A 27,865-nucleotide genomic window follows, 5' to 3' on the forward strand; every position below is an offset into this window, starting at 1 on the left:
TTGCATTTTTTAAATATTTTGCTGAACCCCCTATAAATTTGATTACCGCTAGTACTTGTCTTGGCATACTTTGAAAGCAGAATTGTTGTTTCAATGATATATTAGTTCTTTAATCAAAACAATTTCGCTAGTGACCTTTTCATCGGAAATTTCTCGGTTTAAAAGCTCCCAAATATTTTCCATCTGATTAAGATCAGAAGTTTAATAAAATATTAAAAAAATATAAATATGTAGTATTTTCAAATATTTTATTGTTGTTTATTATTAAATATATTATAGTTAATGCATAACATTAACATTGCATAACAAAACTAAATTTAAAAATAATATTTTAAACAAAACTTACCTAGTGGAATAGTTGATTTTTGTAAAAATTCATAGGTGATCATAATAATATGGCCAAGGACTGTATATTAAAGGTGAAAGTTATCGAACACCTCTTTGTATTTCTATTTCTTCTGATGTTATGCCTTCTATTATCATTACTGCTTTTTTGCCGTAGTATAAGTTTGAAATTATTCTTATCTCTCTGATGTCTAAACTTCTTTTTTCTAATGTTTCAATCAGTTGGTCATGTCTAACCCTATCAAAAGCCTTAATATAATCTGTAAAACACATTTAGCGATACGCTTTAATTACTATTTTTGCTAATTTTAATTTTAATAATTTTTCTCAAAACGAAATAATATGGGTCATATAAAAGTCACAGTTAATATACAAACCAGATGCTAAGAAAGACACGGTTTTACGAAACGAAATTCATCCCTAACCATATGGTTTTTGGTGTGTTCAGTTTAACAAAATGAATTCTCCATAAATTAATTACCATATCAGACCATATGTGTCAACAACTCACAAAGGACATGCATTCGAGACGTTTCTTAAAACTGCAGAAGTGTTTCTGTTTTTAAACGCCAGATCTAAATAATTTATTGCCCTCTTCGGGCCATATTGTAGAAAGGTATACTTCGATATAATAGTGTTGTGGTTTTAGCCAGTCTCTTCACAACATGCGAACAATGCAGACAAACCCTTGGCTCGCTAACAATCGACCCTCTTCCGGGATCTAAGCAAACACCTTTTTTTGTTACCAAAATAAATAAATATTTTACTGTTCGTTTGTCACACTTATTTTTATTATTTCAAATAATTGTTTCTGTCAACATACACCAACGGAACATTATACACACGTACAGTTCTTGATTCATTTCCAGACATCTTTGCGACAGGACATTAAGTGCGAATAGTGCCTTTCTTGTTCCTAGGCCTTTACAGAATCCAAATTGTGAATCTAGGCTGATGTCTAGTTTCCTGCATATTCTTTTATGAATCACTTTTAGCAGGATTTTCAGTGCGTGGCTCATCAAAATTATTGTTAGATAGTCAGAGCAACTCTTGGCATTATTCTTTTTTGGAAGAGTTGCAAACGTTGATATTTTACCAGCCATTTATTTGGTATTATTCCAGTTGTATTTATGACGTCGATTAACTCTACCAAAACATGAATCTGGTCCTCCTTTATTAGTTTGCTCTATCTCTCCTCTACGACAAAGATTATGTAGGTAAATACCAAAGTTATGATATAATAAACATTTTAGTGGATATGCCTGACCCCTACGCAGACTACGCACTGGTTAAACGCACATGGATTCCTCAAATGAAACGCACACTTCCTCTACAGCAACGTTTTCCTCGAAGCCACAGAAAGCAAAACAGACAAGTTAAGTTCATTCCAGGAGTTCCAGGATATGATGACGATTTATCTGAAAGTGAATTATTTCAAAATTCTGTAGCAATAGAGGTAAGTTGTCTATAGAAGTGAGTATGATTATCACATTCTTTAAATACCTATCTTTATTTCTACCAATTTACGAAAGGTTTTAAGAGATCAGTCTAACTCATCTTACTGGATGACATCTATGATGAATTACACTACTTAAGACTATCTTAATAACCTGATATAGAACCGTGTCATAGATGTTGTTGAATATTTCTACCAGTATCCTACGGTTTGAGGTAGTCCTTTACAGTGCCGGTGCTAGGGTATAATGCGCCCGCCTGCAAAAGGGGCATAGGCGCCCTTCGGTATCTTTTAAATTATCATTTTGTATAGCACCGACAGAAAAAAAGCTCATTTTGGCGCCCCCCAAACAGGGGCGCCCGCCTGCAGTGCATCCCTTGTAGGCCCGTTATCGCCGGCCCTGGTCCTTTACTATTGTGCACAGGTTACAATATTTTATTTGGCCTATTAACTTTTTTTTTTATTTTTTCTCCAAAATAAAACAGCTACCAAGAATGAGTGGATGACAGAAGAAATACATGTGGATGACACAAAATCAAGTAAGGTACCGAAATATTTACAGCGAAGGAGATCTGGATGATGACACTTTGTGGCCAGCCACAGTCGCTCGTCTGGGATGAGAAGTTTAATTTACATAATAATTTACGGCTAATCATCGAAAACTACTTTGTAGATCCACAGCATATAGCCAGGGAGGTAGTGTCAAATTTGACCGGAGCATTTTAGCATGGCTGGTTTCTCTTTATTTAGGTAGGTGTTCCAAAGCTTATTAACAAATGATGTGTCAGCTGGGCCAAAACCGGGGATTTTACCCAAGAAAAGGTGAAACATGAAAGTTGATGGACAAACGCTACAACTTAAATGTCAAATATTTATATACGTTACTCAGAACAGTTAAGAGCCTTGCTTACTTGGCACCTTCCTTTCACTCAGGAGATCGGGGTTCAAATCCTGGCGCGGAAAATTCTTTTTGTTTTTTAAATTGAAATTTTATTTTGAAAAATATTTATTTTTATAATACCACGTTTTTATTATTTATACGAGGCAATATAAAAAAAATCTGTATGTCTTTTATAGAATCGCAAACTATGCATTTTTGTTCATAATATTATGATTGATCTTAATAAGCAAATTTGTTGTACATGAACCTCTGAAGGTTCCTGAGTTGGTAAGACCAACAATCTAAGTGAAAAGGGAGATATTATTTGTTATTTTTTTGGACAAACTGTTTTTCCTAATTTTATATCTTGTAGAACTGAAAGATACAACCCTAAATTTTCACTTTTCTATCACCAACCCCCATGTTTTAATAGCAATCTAAATATTTCCCTATTCTCTATAATATATAAAAATGAATGTTTGTCTGTACCTATGTCTCTTATATGTAGAATCGTAAACTATGCATTTGGTAGAAAAAAGTATAGTGTAAGGAATGTTGAAGGGTTGGTATACAATTAACCCTTATAGTCCTTATTTAAATAATTACTACTTCATCTGCTACAACATACTTTATTTATGTCTTCGAAGTGTATTATAAACAATAACATTATATCAGCCAAACCATTTCGCAATTCTACGTACAATAATATAATTATAACGATAACGATGATCCGTATCATCGGGCGTTCACTTATATACATGATGAACTCTCGCAACCTCACGCTCGGCCTTGGTCAAGGGCGAACGATGAATGATATATGTTTTTCTTTGAATAACACATCTTTTGTACAGGGTGATATTATAATACCACACCTCCCCGTTTTGTTAAAATTACATATTTTTAAAATGTGATGCTCCTCTTTCCCTTTTACAAAAATGTTTATGGTTACCTAATACTATTTTGAAAAATTAAATTTCCTAACTATGCTAACTAACTGTAACATGGTACATTTCAGATCAATCAATTTTTCCCTAAACATGTATATTCTTTTTCCTATTTTACACAAAAGTTCATATTTTCCCTATACTAAAACTGGTATTTTATAACCTATTACTAGTTCACGTACTTTCACGTCGTGTCTTTTCGTCCTTTTTTTTTTTCGTTCACTAATTCACTTCATCAAAACAGTGTCCACAGTGAATGAAATTGATCCTAACTTTTAAATAGTCTTTTAGTGCCTATAAGCCGTAACTAATCTAATTGTAATAAAATCTCGACTTTAATACTTCCTAAGCTAAGCTAAATATCACCTAAACTTCTATTAAATGGTATATAAAAAAAAAAAAGAATTTAACGTTACTTTACTATTTCATCTTATTATTTCAGTCTTATTTTGATTTATTTATATACGCCTTACTAACTTTAAAATATTGTACCTATAATAAAAATGTAATCTCTCTAAAACTTCTAATATGTCTCTATAAAACTTTCAATAACTCTCTTGTACCTATCCTAAAGATTTAATTTACCTAAGAACTTCACTTTTTGTGTCCCTTTGCTTACTATCTACTAACACTATTGTAAGATATTGTCTATCCTTAATTCAAACACTTCCATTTTCCGCGAAAAATTTAACCTGAATTCATTATATACATTTAAAAATAAGTTATTTATAGTTTACGTTACTTAGAAAAAAAAATTACAACTTTAATTCTTAGACATAATTCAATGATTAGCTACTTATTTGATATTATTCTTAATTCTGCTTTATTTTGACATTTCTGACAAATTTTATGTTCCTTCTTTCATTTTTCCCACATATTTTAATAAAATTCTCTTTTTTCCTTTCTTTTCTTCTTGTCTGGTACTACAACTCATATAATTCATTTTTCTTCATATAATAGCACTTCTACAGTGTACATAATTCATCTTCATATACATATTTCATATAACAATCATATATCATTTATCTCATATATCATTTCATATAACATCATAATCATCACTTGATATACTAGCTCCGATACCTTCGTTTTACCTTAATAAAAGAGGTTTCACTCGGATGTCTTAGTTCTCCTCCAATATTACCCCGAATTTTCGCCCTGATCTTTACGCACCATTAAGGTGGTATAGTTAACTCAAAACACGAAATAGGTATTTTATGCGGTTCAAATTCCTCTAAAAATATCACAACCTCAATCCCTTGCTTTGAGGCCGTTGTTTATTCACGAACAATCATGAATAAAATAGGTACTCTCAAAACACAGAGTGGGTCTCTAATAAGCTTTCAAGCTTCTAAGCTTCTATAAATCACTTAGTACCTTCCCAATTTGACAAGAGCAGTGGGTTTCTTATTGTCTCAAGTTGTCTCATAATATTTAGCTAATACTATTGTTAGTTCTTCTTCTTATCTATACCTATAGTTCTTCTCCAAATTCCTTATCTCGACGCATCAGGTCGGTTCGTTAAAAATAAATCTCTTGCTTATAGCAATGATTATCAACGTATGTCATCACTAATCATTATTCATTAAAAAAAATCATTTATATATCATTTATCACACAAAAATTATTAATTCAGGTTCATATCATACAAAATTTAACACAAAATCGATGAAAATGTACTAAATATACTCAATAAATATCAATATGTAATAAGATAACTGGCTAATAAAAATTCAAGAATAGTATACAACATATTCGACAAAAATTCGATAAAAATTCAAAAATAGCATATGCAAAAGTTAGATAAAAATATTCAAAATAAGTTTATATCTCAAAATTCGATAGAAATTTTTGAAAAAAAATTCGATATTCCATAAAATATTCAAAAATAACCGTACTAAAAATCGAAATCGGATAGATTTTTCAAATAAATTCAATAAAAATTCAAAATTCAATAAAAATTCAAGAATAGCATATATAATAAACTTCGATAAAAATATTCAATTCAAAAATCACTTCATGTTTCAAAATTCATAGATATTCTTAAAAAAAATCGATACTTCATAAATTATTCAAAAATCAGCAAAGATAAATATTCAATGTTCAATAATAATATAAAAAAGAGGGAAGCATTTTTAATAAAGATAGACATTGTTACTTACATTTTATCACTTTGTCTTTGTTCCCTGGGTTCTCTGCATCTTCGTCCTGGTCCATCTTCGCCGTCTGTGTTTCCAATTTTTGTCGCCCATTGTCAGAAGATTCTCCCAATTAATTTACAGGAGCGCCATGTAAGGAATGTTGAAGGGTTGGTATACAATTAACCCTTATAGTCCTTATTTAAATAATTACTACTTCATCTGCTACAACATACTTTATTTATGTCTTCGGAGTGTATTATAAACAATAACATTATATCAGCCAAACCATTTCGCAATTCTACGTACAATAATATAATTATAACGATAACGATGATCCGTATCATCGGGCGTTCACTTATATACATGATGAACTCTCGCAACCTCACGCTCGGCCTTGGTCAAGGGCGAACGATGAATGATATATGTTTTTCTTTGAATAACACATCTTTTGTACAGGGTGATATTATAATACCACAATAGGTACGCAATATTTTTTAATATTTTTTGGCTTTCTGGTAATATTAGGTATTAAACATTCAAACATTATTTAGTTTTAAGGCGGTACGAAGTTTGCCGGGTCAGCTAGTTAATAATAAAAAAGTATTAGGTAACTCTTTTAACTCTATTAATTATTAAGTATATTAAGTATATATTATTAAGTATTAACCCCTTCCTGGGTTCATGTAAGTACAAAAACTTTGCTTGAGGTCATCATATGATTAAATGTATAGTTTACGATTCTGTAGGGACATACAGACAAAAATTCATTTTTATATATTATAAAGAACAGGGAAATAATTAGACTGCTATTAAAAAATGGGGGTTGGTGATAGAAAAGTGAAAAATTGGGGTTGTATGTATCTTTTGGTTTTACATCACATAAAATTATGCAAAAAACAGTTTGTCTAAAAAGATAAAAAAATGTCGGGAGGGGGGTGGGGAGGCCAACCCCCTTTTTCACTTAGATTAGTCGTACTAACCGGAAGCTTCAGGGGTTCATGTACAACAATTTTGCTTATTGAGGTCAATCATAATATTTATGATCAAATGTATATTTCATAAGTTCTATGCATGATTCTATAAAAGACATACAGATTTTTTTATATTGTCTCGTATAAATAATAAAAACGTGGTATTATAAAAATAAATATTTTTCAAAATAAAATTTCAATTTAAAAAACAAAAAGAATTTTCCGCGCCAGGATTTGAACCCCGATCTCCTGAGTGAAAGATAGGTGCCAAGTAAGCAAGGCTGTTAACTGTTCTGAGTAACGTATATAAATATTTGACATTTAAGTTGTAGCGTTTGTCCATCAACTTTCATGTTTCACCTTTTCTTGCCTAAAATCCCCGGTTTTGGGCCAGCTGACACATCATTTGTTAATAAGCTTTGGAACACCTACCTAAATAAAAAGAAACCAGCCATGCTAAAATGCTCCGGTCAAATTTGACACTACCTCCCTGGCTAATAGCGCTGGAGCGTGGTCCGTCTGCTTTGAACTCCATACCTGGAAAATATACACAGCTAATTTGTTCAGCTATCACCATAATTGGGAGATGATTTGAATGGCCCACGTATATAGAAAGTATAGGTAGTACAATTGTATAGTGTCGAAGCATGGACATTAAAAATATCCACCATTAATCGATTGGAGGCCTTTGAATTGTAGCTGCACAGACGTACACTGAAAATACCATTGACGGCTATGATGACAAATATGGTAGTCATTAAGAGAGCAAATACTGCCCGCGAGCTGCTTGGTAACATCAAATATAGAAAGATGGCCTATTTTGGACAGGTAGTAAGGGAAGACCGATATAATATTCTTCAACTTATTATGATGGGTAATATCGAAGGATGCAAAGGAATTGCTAGAAAGCAGGCAGAGTAGACAGGAATAAAGAAAGCAGAACAACTATTTAGAATAGCTCGAGACAGAGACAGTTTGACACCGAATATGTAAAAATCATGCGTAGAGTGAGGCAAGGCTGTATTTTGTCTCCTCTAATCTTCAATGTTATTAACAATATGGACTCAATATAAAAGTAAAGAAGTTAAAGCTTATGATCCTTAGTAAGAAAAAGATGACAAAAGGTCAACTCTACATCAATCAAACCCCTGTAGAAAAAGCAGTTAAAAGAATTCGATCAATCCGATACGTTAAAAGTGATCCCTACGCGGAAGAATCTTTTCAAATTAATAATCCCAGCCATGCATCCGATTGCGATTGTGTGAATTCTTTTTTATAAGATCTGCTTCGACAGGGACGGCGAGCCGTCCCTTGATTTACGATTTACTTGTAAGAAGCGCTGTGGAATATTAGCCGATAGGGAACCAATTATACATTTCACCATAATTTCACCCGTATTTGAATGGCACAATCCGGCAAATACCGGCAGAAATCAATCTGCCGATCGGTGATGGGCAGACACCAGCAAGGCATGTACCAAGGCACGTACACTGCTAATAGTGCGTTCGGGATGAAATTAATTATGAAATAACGTAGCTTTTGGAATTTTAAATCTCGGTTAGTTTTCACTCTAGCAGATTTTCGTAAACAGCTTTTGGAAGTTTTCAATTTTATTAATAAAGGCGACAATTTTGCAAGTAATGATATCTCGATCCGTGAAGCAATCGGTTTGAAAACTTTACTAAATGGTTTAATATTTTTTTATATATTTCTAAGAAAGTGTTTACCCAAACTGATGTGATATTCAATGTTGTTCAAGATCAGTCAACTGACATTATTTATTCCAAAAATAGAATAACAAAGCTGGTAAAAAATCTCACAGATAGTAATTTTCAATATATACGCAGTGACGTTTTGGATTCGCTTGATATTTCCGAACACCCCCACAAAAGACAAAAGTATGACACAGATCTCGAAAAACAAGTATATTTTGAAATTTTTGATACTATTATTACTTGTGCAATTAGATAGGTACTCATTTTTTCAAATTTTGAAGATTTGCAAAAATTTAAAAGTTACGCCAAAGAATATTCAAAATATCTATTAGACAAGTGTATTAAAACTATCCATAATTCTTTAATTAAAATAAAGTAAGGAAATTAATTAAAAGTTTTATATGCTGATCCAAATATTTTCGGAAGATGGGATAAGTTACAAAATATGTATAATTTTATATACTGCAATTCATTGCAACAAGCTGTTCCCGAAATTAATAAATTATTATCATGAATTCTCTCATTGCTACCAAGGCAAAAGCCTTAAATGAACGGGATTTCTCTTGTCTCAAAAGTGTCAAAACGTATTGTCGAAACACCATGAAACAAAAGAGAATGTCAAGCTTTTCTCAAATGTCAATAGAAAAAAACTATTAAAATCTCTCCAACACATTAATAAATTTTACGATTATGTTATTACCCATTTTGCTACGTGCAAACAACATAGACTAAAGTTAATTTATAAACATGTTTACACTACAACTACTTCTGCACCTGCACCATAATAAATGAAGAATGGACCAACAACCAAGAGATAAGAGCGCGAATCGGAAAAGCTAGATCCATCTTCAACCGGATGCGGATGGGGGCTTTGTTCAAGAGTTGGCATAAAAGTAAGAATGCTGCGATGCTACGTCTTCTGTCTTTTTTATGGTGTTAAATCGTGGACCTTGAACGAATATATGGTCAGCATCGGAAAAGCTAGATCCATCTTCAACCGGATGCGGATGGGGGCTTTGTTCAAGAGTTGGCATAAAAGTAAGAATGCTGCGATGCTACGTCTTCTGTCTTTTTTATGGTGTTAAATCGTGGACCTTGAACGAATATATGGTCAGCATCGGAAAAGCTAGATCCATCTTCAACCGGATGCGGATGTGGGCTTTGTTCAAGAGTTGGCATAAAAGTAAGAATGCTGCGATGCTACGTCTTCTGTCTTTTTTATGGTGTTAAATCGTGGACCTTGAACGAATATATGTGCAGAAAATTGAAAGCATTTTGTATGTATTAGGATGTGGCTAGAAATTATGTTTTCTAACTTTCAATGTGTTAAAAATTCTCGTTCCTTGCCTATTCTTATGCAGAACTTCTTCGTTTGAGGTATGCAGTGTTAGTGAAATTTTGAGGAATCTCCGATAGATCCACAATTTGGTCCGTCCATTCTTTAAATAGCAACTTATAAAAGAGAAAAATATGCAACCAAAAAACTAGCAATACAACTAAAGCAGACTGAAATCTGAAATAACGGAGACGACATGGCAAAGTAAAGATACACGAAATGGACAAAATATACAGATTATTAATGAAAAGAAGCCCATAAACAAACATATATTAGTAGGAACATGGAATGTAAGAAGAACATACGAAGAAGGAAAACTGAAGCACCACGTAGATGAATGCAAAAAATATAAATTCGAAATAGTAGCACTACAAGAAACGAAACAACTAGGCCAAAACTCAGTGGAAATAAATGACTATTTATTTTTCAATAGCGGAGGCGAAAATAGAATGTTAGGCACAGGATTTGTAGTAAACAAAAAACTGAAAGATCTAATCGTTGACTTTAGACCAATATCAGAGAGAATATGCATACTAAGAATAAGAGGAAAATACCAAAAAATACCATTTACAAATATACATGCACGGACTGAAGAGAAAAACATAGAGTAAAGGAAGACTTCTACAGTCAAATAGATACAGCATTCGAAAATATTCCCAAATACGATATAAAAATAGTACTAGACGATGCTAATGCAAAAGTATGAAAAAAGAAATATACACACCCACCATAGGAAAATATAGTCTGCATGAAACAACGAATGAAAATGGTCACTTCTTAATAGATTTTGCAAAAGAAAGAAACATGATCGTTATGAAAACCATAAACCAAATAGATCATGTGCTCATCGAAAAAGACATAGAAAAATGTATAAAAAACATAAGAACATATAGAGGACCAGATGCAGACACAGATCACTTTATAATCGGAATACAACTGAAACAGGTTATACCAGTTCTTAGAAACCAACAGAAAAAAAGGTACAAAGTAACTAAACTAATTAGACTACAGTCAGAAGAAGAACAATGTAAATATGAAAGACTAGTCTCTCAGAGAACTGGAAAATATTACAGAAAATGGAAACATCGAACAAAAATGGACGCAAATAAAAGTATGTATGACCAAAGCAGCGCAAGCTAGTAATAGAAATATAAAAGATGGATACAAAGAATGGTTTGATGAAGAATGTAAAATAGAACTGGATGAAAGAAATAAGTTAAGACTCAAAATGATGCAAGTAAAAACACGAGAGATGGAGATAAAATACAACGAACAAAGAAAACGAACTAAAAGAATCATAAGAGCAAAGAAAAGACAATACAACGAAGATAAATTGAAATGTATAGAAGAAAACTATAAAAATGGAGAAATCATAAGCTTATATCAAGGAGTAAAAAATAAGAAAAAGGGGTACCAAAAAAACCTGTACACTACAAAAGTAAAAATGGAAGGAATTTAGTAAGCGACGAAGAAATACTGAATAGATGGAGAGAATACTTCGAAGAGCTTCTAAATGAAATTCCCACAACAGAATATGCAGAAGAAGAAGAAGAAGAACCGAATTAAAATATTGATCAAGAAGAAATACAGGAAAGGCCGCATAATGAAAAAGAAATAAAAGAAATAATAGAGAAACTAAAGAAAACAAGAGCCCAGGTAAGGATGAAGTAAAAGCTGAAATGTTTAAATATGGAGGACCAGTACTGATAAAAGAAATTTGCGAACAAGAACACATACCAAAAAAATGGACTGAAGCTACACTGTGTCCAATTCACAAAAAGGCGACAAAAGTTTATGCCATAATTACAGGGGAATAGCCCTACTAAACGTTGCATATAAAATACTTGCAGTACATGTAAAAGACAAGATAACACAAAAGATAGATAATGACAGGAGAATATCAATGTGGATTCAGAAGAGGACGCAGCACGGTGCATCAAATTTTGCTGCGTGAGATACAAGCGGAAAGCTGCGAATACGGGAAATCTACAATGGCCCTATTCATCGACTTTAAACAAGCTTTTGACAGAGTTAAACGAAAATAAATATACAAAGCGCTATGTGAAATTGTAATTAGTGAAAAATTAATAAAGATGGTAAAAGTTACACTCAGAAAAACAGAGAACAGGGTTAAAATAAATGGAAAGGAAACAGATAAGTTTAAGGTCGGTGAAGGGGTACGACAAGGAAACCCACTGTCATCATTGTTATTCAGCATCCTTCTTGAAATGGTCATCAGAGAAGCCGAAATTAACAGGACAGGACTTGTATACCAACGAAAACACCAATGCTTGGCATTCGCTGATGACGTAGTACTGATAGCCAGAAGTAAACAAGAATTAAAAGAAATACTAAAAAGACTAGAGGCGATAGGAAGAAAGAAAGGGATATACATAAACAAAGAAAATACTAAATATATGGAATGGACAGAACGAGAATACACACAAGAACAATATCTGACAATAAACACAGAGGCAAAAATATATACATTCGAAGAAGTAGAGAGATTCCAATATCTAGGAGCGACATTCACTAGGAGACCAAATATAAAAGAAGAAATCCAAGCGAGAATTATGGCTGGTAATCGTTGTATCTTTGCTCTAAACAACTTATTTTAAGAAATAAAAACATATCTAGAGGAGCTAAGATAAGAATATACAAGACAGTGATAAGACATATAGTATTGTATGCCAGTGAAACATGGACGATGAACAAATCCGAGCAAGCCATGCTTAAAATGTGGGAAAGAAAAGTCCTAAGAAAAATATTTGGCGGAAAGATATGTAATGGAATGTGGATAAGAAGACCAACTGTAGAACTGGAGAGGATGTATGGTGAAACAAACATAGTAGGGATCATAAAATCACAAAGACTGAGATGGTTGGGACATATCCAAAGGATGCCAAACACGAGACTTCCCAAAAGAATACTAGCGGGAGGAATAGGAGGAAAGAAGAAAGGTAGACCGAAAACCAGATGGAAGAAAGATGTTGAAAAAGACATAGAAGAACTGAAAATCACAAATTGGAAAAATAAAGCAACAAATAGGAAAGATTGGAAAGGAATAGTAAACCAAGCCAAGGGCCTTCTAGGCCTGGAGCGCTAAACTAAATATATCTACATTCTTTAAATCACCCGTGTTGAGCTGGCCCCCTCCCACTTGCAAAAATTAAAAAACAAATAGCCCTGATTTATGAGCTATTTATGAGCTCTCATATTCCGCAAACTAAAAATTTTGAGCTCGCTCCACTGAGCAGGAATTTAATACCCTAGTGGGGGCTGAGTCAGCCCCCCCCCCCCACTACTTAAAAATAGGAATATTGAATCGGTTTTTGCGGCAGAATTACGAGCTATTTATGAGCTATTGAAATTATATAGTTTCGATTTTTGAGCTCATCCCCTTCACCCCCAAACAACCTTTTAATTGATTTAACTTAAGAGAAAGATGCTGAGAAAACTTAAAATATATCGTATTGCGGATATAATTCATATAGCTTATATACTCTAAGAATAAACTATTAAATCAAGAGCATTTCGATTATTGAGCTACAACCCCTTCGCAAGAAAACCACCCTATCTTCCCGGCTTAAGAGAAAGTTGTACTTAAAATGCATTAAACTAATTATTTGGCGACTACATATCATTTAGTAATTTATAAGCTTCCAAATTACGCGCATTTAGATCAGTAGATTGCAATTTATTTTGTATAGTGCAGTCACTGAAGGTAAAAATCAACGATTACCTTCAATTTCGGTGAACCTTCATCGATTTTCACGAAAATTGGTCAGTAGTTAGAGGATACGTCAAGAAACAAAGGTGACATGGTACCACCTTGCGCCTTTACCCTGAGGGTGGATACCGACCCTTCTCGGGGGTGAAAATTATTTTATAAAAAATAAATGCACAAATCAATAAAAGAACAAATTAAAAGCAAAATTTATTATATAAAGTTAATAAAATAAGTCAATACTTTTTAAGTTATTAAAGATCAAAGATTTTAATTATTTGTGAAAAAAATGCATGTTTTGAAAAGGTTTTTTGTAAATCACTGAAAAACTTTGAGTTTTTACAAAAAAGTTAATAGTAGTTTAATTCGTATAGCTTATATTCTAAGAATAAACTCTTAAATCACGCGTCTTTCGATTATAGAGCTACAACCCCTTCGCAAGAAAACGACCCCATATTCCCGGCTTAAGAGAGAGTTGTTCTTAAAATAATTTAAATTAATTATTTGGCGACTACATATCGTTTAATAATTTATGAGCTTGCAAAATATACGCATCTCAATTATTGAATTGCCATTTTCTTTCTATAGTGCAGTCACTGAAGGTAAAAATCAACTAGTACCTTCGATTTCGGTAAATCTCCATTTATTTTCACGAATTAACAATAACAACTTGGGGTTTTAGCCTGGGGTATATGTCACCCCTTCTCGGGAGTGAAAATTACTTTATTAAAAATAACCCCACAAATCGAGAGAGGGACAAATTGTAAGCAAAATTTGTTATATAATGTGATTAAAATAAATCAATACTTTTTGAGTTATAAAAGATCAAATATTTTAATTTTTGGAAAGAAAATGCATGCTTTAGAGCGATTTCTCATAAATGACTCAAAAACTGTAAGTTTTTACAAAAAAGTTTTCATCACTAAAATTGAAGCTAATAAAAAATATAATAAATTGCTTACTTGAAAAACCCTTTAATGTTAATTTAAAGTAAGTTATTGGTAATTAAATGTATATTTTTTCCGCGACTGTTAAAATCTAAGGGTTCAAGCTTAAATAACGGGAAAGAGATGCATTTTATAACACTTAGGTACTAAATACTTGTCAAAGTACTTAGAAATACCTATGAAAAATAAGATGCAGAAAAAGTTGATAGTATCAAAATCCGCTCACCAATTTTCGTGAAAATGAATGGAGATTTACCGAAATCGAAGGTACTAGTTGATTTTTACCTTCAGTGACTGCACTATAGAAAGAAAATTGCAATTCAATAATTGAGATGCGTATATTTTGCAAGCTCATAAATTATTAAACGATATGTAGTCGCCAAATAATTAATTTAAATTATTTTAAGAACAACTCTCTCTTAAGCCGGGAATATGGGGTCGTTTTCTTGCGAAGGGGTTGTAGCTCTATAATCGAAAGACGCGTGATTTAAGAGTTTATTCTTAGAATATAAGCTATACTAATTAAACTACTATTAACTTTTTTGTAAAAACTTAAAGTTTTTCAGTGATTTACAAAAAACCTTTTCAAAACATGCATTTTTTTCACAAATAATTAAAATCTTTGATCTTTAATAACTTAAAAACTATTGACTTATTTTATTAACTTTATATAATAAATTTTGCTTTTAATTTGTTCTTTTATTGATTTGTGCATTTATTTTTTATAAAATAATTTTCACCCCCGAGAAGGGGCGGTATCCACCCTCAGGGTAAAGGCGCAAGGTGGTACCATGTCACCTTTGTTTCTTGACGTATCCTCTAACCACTGACCAATTTTCGTGAAAATCGATGAAGGTTCACCGAAATTGAAGGTAATCGTTGATTTTTACCTTCAGTGACTGCACTATACAAAATAAATTGCAATTTACTGATCTAAATGCGCGTAATTTGGAAGCTTATAAATTATTAAATGATATGTAGTCGCCAAATAATTAGTTTAACGCATTTTAAATACAACTTTCTCTTAAGCCGGGAAGATAGGGTGGTTTTCTGGCGAAGGGGTTGTAGCTCAATAATCGAAATGCTCTTGATTTAATAGTTTATTCTTAGAGTATATAAGCTATAGGAATTATATTCGCAATACGATATATTTTAAGTTTTCTCAGCATCTTTCTCTTAAGTTAAATCAATTAAAGGGTTGTTTGGGGGTGAAGGGGATGAGCTCAAAAATCGAAACTATATAATTTCAAGAGCTCATAAATAGCTCGTAATTCTGCCGCAAAAACCGATTCAATATTCCTATTTTTAAGTAGTGGGGGGGGCTGACTCAGCCCCCCCCCCTAGGGTATTAAATTCCTGCTCAGTGGAACGAGCTCAAAATTTTTAGTTTGCGGAATATGAGAGCTCATAAATAGCTCATAAATCAGGGCTATTTGTTTTTTAATTTTTGCAAGTGGGGGGGGGGCAGCTCAACACGGGTCTTTAAATCTTTTTTTGCGTAACATAAATTGTCAGTTTTAAGCTAATTGTCAGCTTGAATTTTAAACGTGCTCATCAAACTCTTTTTGTCAAAACCCTTTTTTCGTTCGGTTAAAACTGTCTCCAAATTCCTCACGGAAGAGAAAGAAGTCAGCCATATTATCTTAAACTGAAACAGCTCATTTATAAACTAATTGCTATATGTTTATAAACATATCGTATTGTTAAATTTAAATTAAAATGGTAATAATTTAATCCCTGGCTTAGTCTTTTTTCTTAAATCTATTATTTAATCCAAATTTGTATTTGTCCTTTTAGGATCGAGAACAATTCTACCCCATCATAAAGTTTTTAAGCGACTTCCATGTAACACCAGAACAAATAGAAGAACTGCTTCAACCAGAAAATAGGGATAAACTAGGACTTTTGATAGAGGTTCTTTTGACTAAAGCAAAACAGAAAGACATACAGGATCAATTAAGAGAAGAGCTAGAGAGAGAAAAGGAAATCGATGATGTAGGTGTAGACGAACAAGATTTTAACAATGGTGATGAAGGGGTGTGGGGACCACCGATAGATTTTCCAGAATCTAGAATATATTATGATGAAAACGATGAAGACCACGAAAACTCCGAGTCTGGCAGTGGTTATCCTGTTAATTCAGAATTTTTTCGAGAGAGACAATTAAGAAACGACAACGTGTACGAGGAGCTGAATAATATGGTAGACGATAGACCAGGGGTGTATTCAGAAGGAGGTGTTGTATGGTCAGAGCCTGTCAATATGAAAGGTAGGTAGATTTACTTCTTTTTTAAGTTTACATAATTAAGGGGAGGGTATGGTTTGAAATCAACATTTCAAGCACATTTTTGTGATTTTTTAAAACTATTGTACAACAATTTTATTTTTAAATTAAATTAGGATATTAAGTACAATTCAAAGACTATTCAAAAAAAAATTCAAGGAAAAATATTGAAAATAAGCCAACGGTGGCCAATTTTTACAGGCACCTCAAAAAAAAATGGATTTTGCGGATCAGAACTCGTCACTGGATCATGTGAAATACATAATTCAAAAAGATTTTATTAGCTTATTAGTATAGTATAGTTGATCCAAAAGATGGCGTAACCCAGACATCCAAAGTGAAAGTTATCCTTCAACACCAAATTGTTCTATATGGTCCACACAATGTCCAGAAAAAAGTCACACCATTTTGAGCGTCGGGTTTGAGGGTAGAGGGGGGAGAAATCGGTAAATTCGTAGTTTTTAAAGTTTTTCGCCAATATTTCTAAAACTATGCCGTTTAGCATGAACAACCTTCTATACAAAATTGTTCTACATTAAATTTGAAATAAAAAAGGCCCTATGCATAATCTTTCTAAAATGAATGGTTCCAAAGTTACGGAGGTAGTATAGTATAACTGGTCCAGTGTTGCCAATCGGCGGATAATTATCCGATTTGCGTACCTTTTGGAGAGTTGTCGTATCTTCTTCGTACCTTTAAATAAATCGGATATTTGCGGATATTTTTCAGTGTATCTACCATTGACTAAAACTTTCTCATTCATATATTCCCAACACCAACAACACATTAATTTTGTTTGGTTCCACCCAAATTTTTATAAATAGCCTATACTGGATGAATGTTAGTGACATCCGATACTTTTCATCTTTTGACAAAAGGGACATGTGCCGATTCTTTTGTTTATAATTTAAATGCACAAGTGCGTCCACTTAAGGCATACTAATCCAATTCAAATTTCAAAAACCGTTATACAGTGTGAAAGGCACTTTTGGAATAAAATTATTTGTGTCCTTGTTTTAAAGAATTATAAAAAGCGCTGGGACCCGTCGATTTTAATATATATAAATGTGCATTTTTTAAATATAAATTTAAATCTACAGGGTGATTGACGCAAGCCTGGCAGAGTCCATATGTTTTTTTTATTGGAACACCCTATATATTTTTATATTTTTAAAAGCTGCTTAACAACCAATTTTAACGAAATATAATTAACAATAATACAGGGTGAAATTTTGAAATTATTGAAACTACTTATGGAATAAAATTGTCTGTGTACTTATTTTAGAAAATTATTAAAAAATGCTGTACCCGTTAACTTTTAAATTCAAATGGGCCCTTTATAAACATAGATTTAAATATACAGGGTGCGTCACGAAAGTCTAGCATAGTCCATGTTCTTTAGTTTTAATGAATCACCCAGTATATTTTTGTGTTATTAGAAGCTAATGTTATACCTAATTATATTTATGATTTTTTTGAGGAATGTAATGGTACTATGCAGAAAAGGACTTTCCGGCACAGAAACGTCACTTTTCTTCACACTACTGTCAGTTATTCTGTGAGAAAATATTAAGTTTGTTAACATACAATTGTGCAGAAAAATGCATTTGGAATAGTGGTTGTAGAAAAATCTACTTATTTGAAACTAGTTGTATCTAGATATCTACTAATTAACTCAAAAATCCTTCAAATTTTTTGCCTATAAAAATTATTTAGTCGGGCATTAACGTTGAACGCACCACGGGTATTATGGATAATAACTTTGATACCTTAATAACTACAAGACTGTCAAATACATTTCTATTGTTTTAGTTATAATAAATCTTTAGTTGTTAAAAGAGCGTAGGCGCAAAATTTCGGACCAATAATCTTTAAACTTATTAATTTTTTTCGATTCCTGAGAAAACTAATAAATATTTTTGAAAAATTTGAACGCAGAATGAAATATTACATTATTATCGAGGGCTGAAAGTCCCTTAGAATAAACAAAATGTTTCTTTTGAATGAGATATTTAAAATTAAAAATCACACTCAATATTCTGTTTTCCTTTTACCCCTCTAACATATTAGAATAAAAATTATAGAAATCTTCAGAGACTTTCGGCCCTCGGTAATAATGTAATCTTTCATTCTGCGTTTAAATTTTTAAATAATACTTATTAGCTGTCTCAGTACTCGAAAAAATAATGCATTTTAAAAGCATTGACCAGAAATTTTGCGCCTATGCTGTTAATGTAGCTGTAGTTTATTTTGTATTGATTTATTTATTATTTATTTTTCCAGTACCTAGTTTTAGGTAGTTATTACGTTTTAATAAAATAACATTTAAAAGTGTTTTTTTTTACTTAAATAATTATAATAAATTAATATAACGATCCAAATAATGAAATATTTAGATTTATTTATTTATTTATAATTTAACACTTACGATAATACAAAATACGAATAATATAATAATAGTAAGTAAATAGTGTTTACATACATGAATTAGGTAATAATCAGCTAGGATAAGAGATTTTCATCTATAAACGAAAATTGAAATTTAAACTTTGAAATAGAGAATCCAGTAGATTAAAGGGCCGGTTGCGGTTGTTCGAACGCTAATCAGAAATGGAATCAACTGATCAATATCAAATATTTAATTACTGTCAATGTCAACTTTGATTGGGTTGCTGAAAACATAATTGATTACAATTATGAGATTAGATTAATTAATAAATTATCTTAATAATTGTTACGTTAATTGATAATTAATAATTAATTAATCAATCAATTATGGTAATTATCATAATGATAATTGATTACAATCAACTGATTGGCGTACGAACAACGGATTTTGTTATTTGATGGTTGTTAGGGGGACTAGAAGAATAACATTGGCAACACTGATTTTAATAACAGAATATTTTTTGACCTAGCGTACCTTTTCGTGACAAATCGGATATTTTTCGAGTGATTATCGGATAATCTAGAGAAATGCGATTGGCAACACTGAACTGGTCCAAAAAAAGGCCTAACCCAGGGGTGGGCAAATACTTTTAAGCGCGGGCCAAAAAGAAAGTTTTAAAATGTCTCCCGGGCCGGAGACCTATACCCAGTATGTACGCTGAGCATACGCTAATGTTTTTGGTGGAGGTTTTTCTCTGTCCAAGAAAGTTTTTTGACATAAATACTATAAGTATCATTTTAAAGCATTTGGACAAATACATTTGACTGTTAATAATAAATAATAGTAATAATAATCAATTATTGTATTAATCGTGTGTACATGCGAACAATTTGTTCTCAGTTAAATTACGAAATTTTTAATATGGTCCATTATATTAAGCCGTAACAGGGATCCAGATAAAAAATGAAATTCAGAAATTCAAGAGCAGCCTTTTTGAAGATGAGGAAATTTCTGAGCAACCAAAGATTCAATATGCAAATCGGATATCGGATGGTAAAATGTTAGGGTCAAGTCAACCATCATAGTCGAAATTCAAAGGTGTCAACTGATCTAGCATGGTCATGTAGAAAAAATGGACGACGACAGGATGTCAAAACAAATTTTAAAATGAACGTCAAGGAAAGAAGGAAGACAGGAAAGCCGAAAAAATCCTGGCTGGGTGACATTCAGAAGACAATGTCGGAAAGGAACGTTCACCCTGGCGAATACAACGACGGACGAAGCTGGAAACTGGGAACAGGGAGGCGGAGAACCCTATAAAAAACCGGGATGATAATAAAAATGTTATGTCCACTCTATTCTTCTTTATTGGATTGTTAATGCTGACTTAGTGAGAAAGCTGGAGGCTTTTGAGATGTGGCTTTTTAGGAGAATTTTGAAAATACCATGGACCGATCATATTACCAACGAAATGATGTTGCACAGAATGGAAAAGGAACAGAGAACTTTGACCATAATTAAAGGGAGAAGGACAGCAAGGAGAAAGGGCACATACTAGTAAATGATAAGTACGTTGGTTGTTGTAAGTTGTTGCAGCAGCTGATTATAAAGGGTAAAATGGAAGGAAAAGGGTCCTGGTAGACGACAAATACCCTGGCCGAAAAATATTCGTGCCTGGACCGGGTTAAATATACAGACGCTTTTAAGAAAAGCACAAGATAGAGATTCATTGTTTATATGAACACTACAAACACTAATACTGTTGATTTCAACAAAATCGCATAAAAGAGATTAAGAGTGTAAGCGCAAAATTTCGGACCAATACTTTTTAAATGCATTCCTTTTTTTCGAATCATGAGAAAAGTAATAAATATTTTTGAAAAATTTAAACGCAGAATGAAAGATTACATTATTACCGAGGGCCAAAAGTCCCTTAGAATACACAAAAAGTTTCTTTGGAATGAAATATTTGAAATTAAAAATCACACTAATTTTTTTTTCTTTTGTGTTCACCCCTACGACTTACTAAAATAAGCGTTGTAGAAGTTTTCAGGGACTTTCGGCGCTAGGCAGTATAATTTTCTCAGGATTCGAAAAAAATTAATGAATTTAAAAGCATTGCGCCTATGCTCTTAAAAAAAAGCTAGCGGGATTTTTCAACGGGCCGGATAAAGTAAGCAAAAGGGCCGGATCCGGCCCGCGGGCCGCCTTTTGCCCACCCCTAGCCTAACCCAAACATCCAAAGCAAAAGTTTTCCTCCAACACCAAAATGTTCTATTGGTCCACATATTGTTCAGTAAAAAGTTACACCATTTTGAGCGTCCGGTTTGGGAGGGAGATGGGAGAGAATCCGGTAAATTAGTAGTTTTTTTTACGTTTTTCGTCAATATTTCTAAAACTATGCTTTAGCGTAAACAATGTTATATACAAAAATGTTCTACATGAAATTTAAAACAAAAAGTTTTCTATACATAATTGTTATAAAATCAACGGTTCCAGAGTTACGGAGGGTGAAAAGTCGAGGTTTTCGATACTTTTTATATTTTTTGGGCAATATTTATGATATAACTATACCAAAAACCCAGACATCCAAAGTGAAAGTTATTCTCCAACACCAAATTGTTCTATATGGTCCGCATAATGTTCAGAAAAAAGTCACATCATTTTGAGCGTCGGGTTTGGAGGGGAGAGGAGAGAGAAATCGGTACATATAAAAAGTATCGAAAACCTCCACTTTTCACCCTCCGTAACTCTGGAACCGTTGATTTTATAAAAATTATGTATAGAACCTTTTTGTTTTAAATTTTATGTAGAACATTTTTCTATAGAACATTCCTTACGCTAAAGCATAGTTTTAGAAATATTGAAGAAAAACGTAAAAAAAGTACTAATTTACCGACTTCTCCCCCATCTCCCCCCAAACCGCAAGCTCAAAATGGTGTAACTTTTTACTGAACAATATGTGGACCATATAGAACAATTTGGTGTTGAAGGAAAACTTTTACTTTGGATGTCTGGGTTAGGCCTTTTTTTGGACCAATTATACTATTCTACCTCCGTAACTTTGGAACCGTTCATTTTAGAAGGGTTATGCATAGGGCCTTTTTTATTCCAAATTTAATGTAGAACAATTTTCTATAGAAGGTTGTTCATTCTAAACCGCTTAGTTTTAGAAGTATTGACGAAAAACGTAAAAAACTACGAATTTGTAGATTTCTCCCCCCAAACCCGACGCTCAAAATGGTGTGGCTTTTTTCTGAATATTATGTGGACCATATCGAACAATTTGGTGTTGGAGGATAACTTTCACTTTGGATGTCTGGGTTTGGGTCTAACTATACCATACTATATGAGCTTTTCGAGGTAATGATGCCGAGTTTTTTTTTACTGATTTTGACCTATCACGTGAAAATCAACGTATTTATTATTATAAAACCAAATATATCTCGACAGTGTTACCTCACGAAATATTCAAAGAAAATGTATGTAAAATTTCAGGTAGGTCGGCCGATAGTCCATTAAAATGTTACATTTAGGTTGCATTTCTTAGAGGAGTCAATTTTATTTTTTAATGTTTAGGGGGGTTCAGTAGAAGCTTAAGTTCAAGTTTTTGGGGTCGCCACCCTTGTCCCTCGGCCGCCATATTGGAAAAAGGGATGCAAAAGGTTTTCGCGCTGTATCTTCTAAACTAGCAATCCTACAGAAAATTTAATTACCCATAAAATGTAGCAAATTAAATTTTATACAATTTTATATCCATTACTTTTTATCGTCAAGTGACCAACAAAAAAGTTATAAATAAAAATATAAGAAAATTTTGTAAGAAGTTTCCTTTTGGAGGTTATAACTTTTTTCCGTTCATTTCACAATAAAATAATATAGAGATTTTGTAGAGGATTTTTCAATGAACAATTTTCGCTATAAAGTTGTTTAATTGTATTTATTATCTAGGTTTTACAGCGCTCCAATCTTGACCAGATTCTCGAATTCTCATAGGAATACAATAAAAAAAAAATACTTTTCTATCTATATATTAGTCGAGCGGCAGCAATCTTTATGCCGACCACGAAAATCAAATTTAAGGTGAATGGCCAATTTTAGTCTATTTCTATGTTTTCGAGGTCGCTGAATCCGAATATGAAATTTATTTTTATCTAGATTTGGTGGAACATGTTCAAAAATCAAATTTTATACAGAAATGCCGAAAATCAATTTTGATGATTTTTCAAATTTACCTCGCTGTATCTTTGGTCGCTGTAAATATTTCTTTTTGAAAATTTTACTGCTTAATCTCTGAAGTATGTAAATAACAATGGGATTTGTCCTAAATATTTAAACACATTAAAAAAGGAGTTGTTAGTTTTTAAACATTTTGCCATCATATTTCGTTAGTTTCATGTTTACTTAAAAAAGTTGAGTGACAAACTTTTTAGTTTATAATTTTAACCAACACAATAATAAAATATAATTCATGGAGAAGTTTTTTGGAAAATTTTAAGTAAAAATATACAATAGGAAAAAAGTTATGTTACTTCATAAACAAGCGGCACACCCCAAAAAACGCTTATATCTCGAGATCCTGACCACGGTGTGGTGAATGGCTAATTTTGATCATACTTTATGATTTTGATAACAAAAATTCGTTTTTTTTCTCTTCTTAAGAATTTTGCAATATGCGGTTGCGTCATTCTTCTTCTGAACCGGCGAATTTGTCCTCAAACAACTTCTTAAGCCGTTTCTATATATGCTGCGGGTTATAAGTTTTATAGTGGGAAGAAAGGTCAAAAACAGATTAATAATAGCATAGGAATGTTAAAATCATAATAAATTGTATGAATAAAAAATACATATAGATAGAAAAGTAAGCCTAACTTTTGTTTTTATTATATGTATATCTCCAGATTCCCAATCTAACCCAAACATCCAAAGCAAAAGTTTTCCTCCAACACCAAAATGTTCTATTGGTCCACATATTGTTCAGTAAAAAGTTACACCATTTTGAGCGTCCGGTTTGGGAGGGAGATGGGAGAGAATCCGGTAAATTAGTAGTTTTTTTTACGTTTTTCGTCAATATTTCTAAAACTATGCTTTAGCGTAAACAATGTTATATACAAAAATGTTCTACATGAAATTTAAAACAAAAAGTTTTCTATACATAATTGTTATAAAATCAACGGTTCCAGAGTTACGGAGGGTGAAAAGTCGAGGTTTTCGATACTTTTTATATTTTTTGGGCAATATTTATGATATAACTATACCAAAAACCCAGACATCCAAAGTGAAAGTTATTCTCCAACACCAAATTGTTCTATATGGTCCGCATAATGTTCAGAAAAAAGTCACATCATTTTGAGCGTCGGGTTTGGAGGGGAGAGGAGAGAGAAATCGGTACATATAAAAAGTATCGAAAACCTCCACTTTTCACCCTCCGTAACTCTGGAACCGTTGATTTTATAAAAATTATGTATAGAACCTTTTTGTTTTAAATTTTATGTAGAACATTTTTCTATAGAACATTCCTTACGCTAAAGCATAGTTTTAGAAATATTGAAGAAAAACGTAAAAAAAGTACTAATTTACCGACTTCTCCCCCATCTCCCCCCAAACCGCAAGCTCAAAATGGTGTAACTTTTTACTGAACAATATGTGGACCATATAGAACAATTTGGTGTTGAAGGAAAACTTTTACTTTGGATGTCTGGGTTAGGCCTTTTTTTGGACCAATTATACTATTCTACCTCCGTAACTTTGGAACCGTTCATTTTAGAAGGGTTATGCATAGGGCCTTTTTTATTCCAAATTTAATGTAGAACAATTTTCTATAGAAGGTTGTTCATTCTAAACCGCTTAGTTTTAGAAGTATTGACGAAAAACGTAAAAAACTACGAATTTGTAGATTTCTCCCCCCAAACCCGACGCTCAAAATGGTGTGGCTTTTTTCTGAATATTATGTGGACCATATCGAACAATTTGGTGTTGGAGGATAACTTTCACTTTGGATGTCTGGGTTTGGGTCTAACTATACCATACTATATGAGCTTTTCGAGGTAATGATGCCGAGTTTTTTTTTACTGATTTTGACCTATCACGTGAAAATCAACGTATTTATTATTATAAAACCAAATATATCTCGACAGTGTTACCTCACGAAATATTCAAAGAAAATGTATGTAAAATTTCAGGTAGGTCGGCCGATAGTCCATTAAAATGTTACATTTAGGTTGCATTTCTTAGAGGAGTCAATTTTATTTTTTAATGTTTAGGGGGGTTCAGTAGAAGCTTAAGTTCAAGTTTTTGGGGTCGCCACCCTTGTCCCTCGGCCGCCATATTGGAAAAAGGGATGCAAAAGGTTTTCGCGCTGTATCTTCTAAACTAGCAATCCTACAGAAAATTTAATTACCCATAAAATGTAGCAAATTAAATTTTATACAATTTTATATCCATTACTTTTTATCGTCAAGTGACCAACAAAAAAGTTATAAATAAAAATATAAGAAAATTTTGTAAGAAGTTTCCTTTTGGAGGTTATAACTTTTTTCCGTTCATTTCACAATAAAATAATATAGAGATTTTGTAGAGGATTTTTCAATGAACAATTTTCGCTATAAAGTTGTTTAATTGTATTTATTATCTAGGTTTTACAGCGCTCCAATCTTGACCAGATTCTCGAATTCTCATAGGAATACAATAAAAAAAAAATACTTTTCTATCTATATATTAGTCGAGCGGCAGCAATCTTTATGCCGACCACGAAAATCAAATTTAAGGTGAATGGCCAATTTTAGTCTATTTCTATGTTTTCGAGGTCGCTGAATCCGAATATGAAATTTATTTTTATCTAGATTTGGTGGAACATGTTCAAAAATCAAATTTTATACAGAAATGCCGAAAATCAATTTTGATGATTTTTCAAATTTACCTCGCTGTATCTTTGGTCGCTGTAAATATTTCTTTTTGAAAATTTTACTGCTTAATCTCTGAAGTATGTAAATAACAATGGGATTTGTCCTAAATATTTAAACACATTAAAAAAGGAGTTGTTAGTTTTTAAACATTTTGCCATCATATTTCGTTAGTTTCATGTTTACTTAAAAAAGTTGAGTGACAAACTTTTTAGTTTATAATTTTAACCAACACAATAATAAAATATAATTCATGGAGAAGTTTTTTGGAAAATTTTAAGTAAAAATATACAATAGGAAAAAAGTTATGTTACTTCATAAACAAGCGGCACACCCCAAAAAACGCTTATATCTCGAGATCCTGACCACGGTGTGGTGAATGGCTAATTTTGATCATACTTTATGATTTTGATAACAAAAATTCGTTTTTTTTTCTCTTCTTAAGAATTTTGCAATATGCGGTTGCGTCATTCTTCTTCTGAACCGGCGAATTTGTCCTCAAACAACTTCTTAAGCCGTTTCTATATATGCTGCGGGTTATAAGTTTTATAGTGGGAAGAAAGGTCAAAAACAGATTAATAATAGCATAGGAATGTTAAAATCATAATAAATTGTATGAATAAAAAATACATATAGATAGAAAAGTAAGCCTAACTTTTGTTTTTATTATATGTATATCCCTATGAGCATTCGGGAATCTGGTCAAGTTGGAGCGCTGTAACACCTATATAAATAAATAGAATTAAACAAATTTATAGTGGAAATTTTTCGCTAAAAAACCCTCTACAAAATTTCTATAATGTTATTTTGTTTTAAAATGAACTGAAAAAAAGTTATAACCTCCAAAAGGAATCTTGTTAAAATTTTTTACATATTTTTGTTTATATCTTTTTTGTTGGTCACTTGACGATAAAAATTAATAGAAATAAAATTGTAGAAATTTTAATTTGCTACATTTTATGTTTAATTAGATTTTCCGTAGGGTTGGTAGTTTACGAGATATAGCACGAAACCCCTTTGTACACCATTTCCAAGATGGCTGCCGGGGGACAAGGGTGGCGACCCCAAAAACTTGAACTTAAGCTTCTACTGGAATGAGGTGAAACTCTTGGAATGAGGTGAAGGCCCTAGCGCAAAATAGAACCCGATGGCGCGTTTTCACTGAAGCTCTATGCTCCACTTAGGAGTTCAAGAACATTATATATATATATATATATATATATATATATATATATATGAATTAAAACGCCATAATACATGGCATTGGAGCACAAATTCGTCAAAACTTCCGTGATTTAACTGGTACCAATAGACTGATATATCGATATTTCAAGGTCTCCCTCTCATCAGTCAGTCGAGCTGGTACTACAAATTAAATCACGGAAGTTTCTCTGAACGTCTCCAAAAATTTCGCCACTTTAGTGGCAGCTTACAGAGGCGCCATCTCTTTTGATGGCAGGGAACGAAGACGATTTAATAATACCGTCTCCTATCCTCTGAGCTATCGGAATGTGCAAAAAGAATAAAGCTTCTAGCAAAGCTTGCTATTGCTTTTATGAATTAAAACGCCATAATACATGGCATTGGAGCACAAATTCGTCAAAACTTCCGTGATTTAACTGGTACCAATAGACTGATATATCGATATTTCAAGGTCTCCCTCTCATCAGTCAGTCGAGCTGGTACTACAAATTAAATCACGGAAGTTTCTCTGAACGTCTCCAAAAATTTCGCCACTTTAGTGGCAGCTTACAGAGGCGCCATCTCTTTTGATGGCAGGGAACGAAGACGATTTAATAATACCGTCTCCTATCCTCTGAGCTATCGG

General features: G+C 32.5%; 1 protein-coding gene across 3 annotated transcripts in view; it reads left to right on the forward strand.

The window, feature by feature from the left end:
* LOC114329806 (receptor-type tyrosine-protein phosphatase N2) overlaps positions 1–27,865 on the forward strand; it is a 277,330-nt gene that overhangs the window by 198,068 nt on the left and 51,397 nt on the right. For all 3 annotated transcript variants that reach the window (XM_028279035.2, XM_028279034.2, XM_028279036.2), the window contains exons 7-8: positions 1,599–1,801; positions 16,260–16,731. In XM_028279035.2, coding sequence (XP_028134836.1) covers positions 1,599–1,801; positions 16,260–16,731 — 675 coding nt within the window. The remainder of the gene's footprint in view (positions 1–1,598; positions 1,802–16,259; positions 16,732–27,865) is intronic.

Source organism: Diabrotica virgifera, chromosome 4 (genome assembly GCF_917563875.1).
Source record: "Diabrotica virgifera virgifera chromosome 4, PGI_DIABVI_V3a".
Taxonomy (NCBI): domain Eukaryota; kingdom Metazoa; phylum Arthropoda; class Insecta; order Coleoptera; family Chrysomelidae; genus Diabrotica; species Diabrotica virgifera.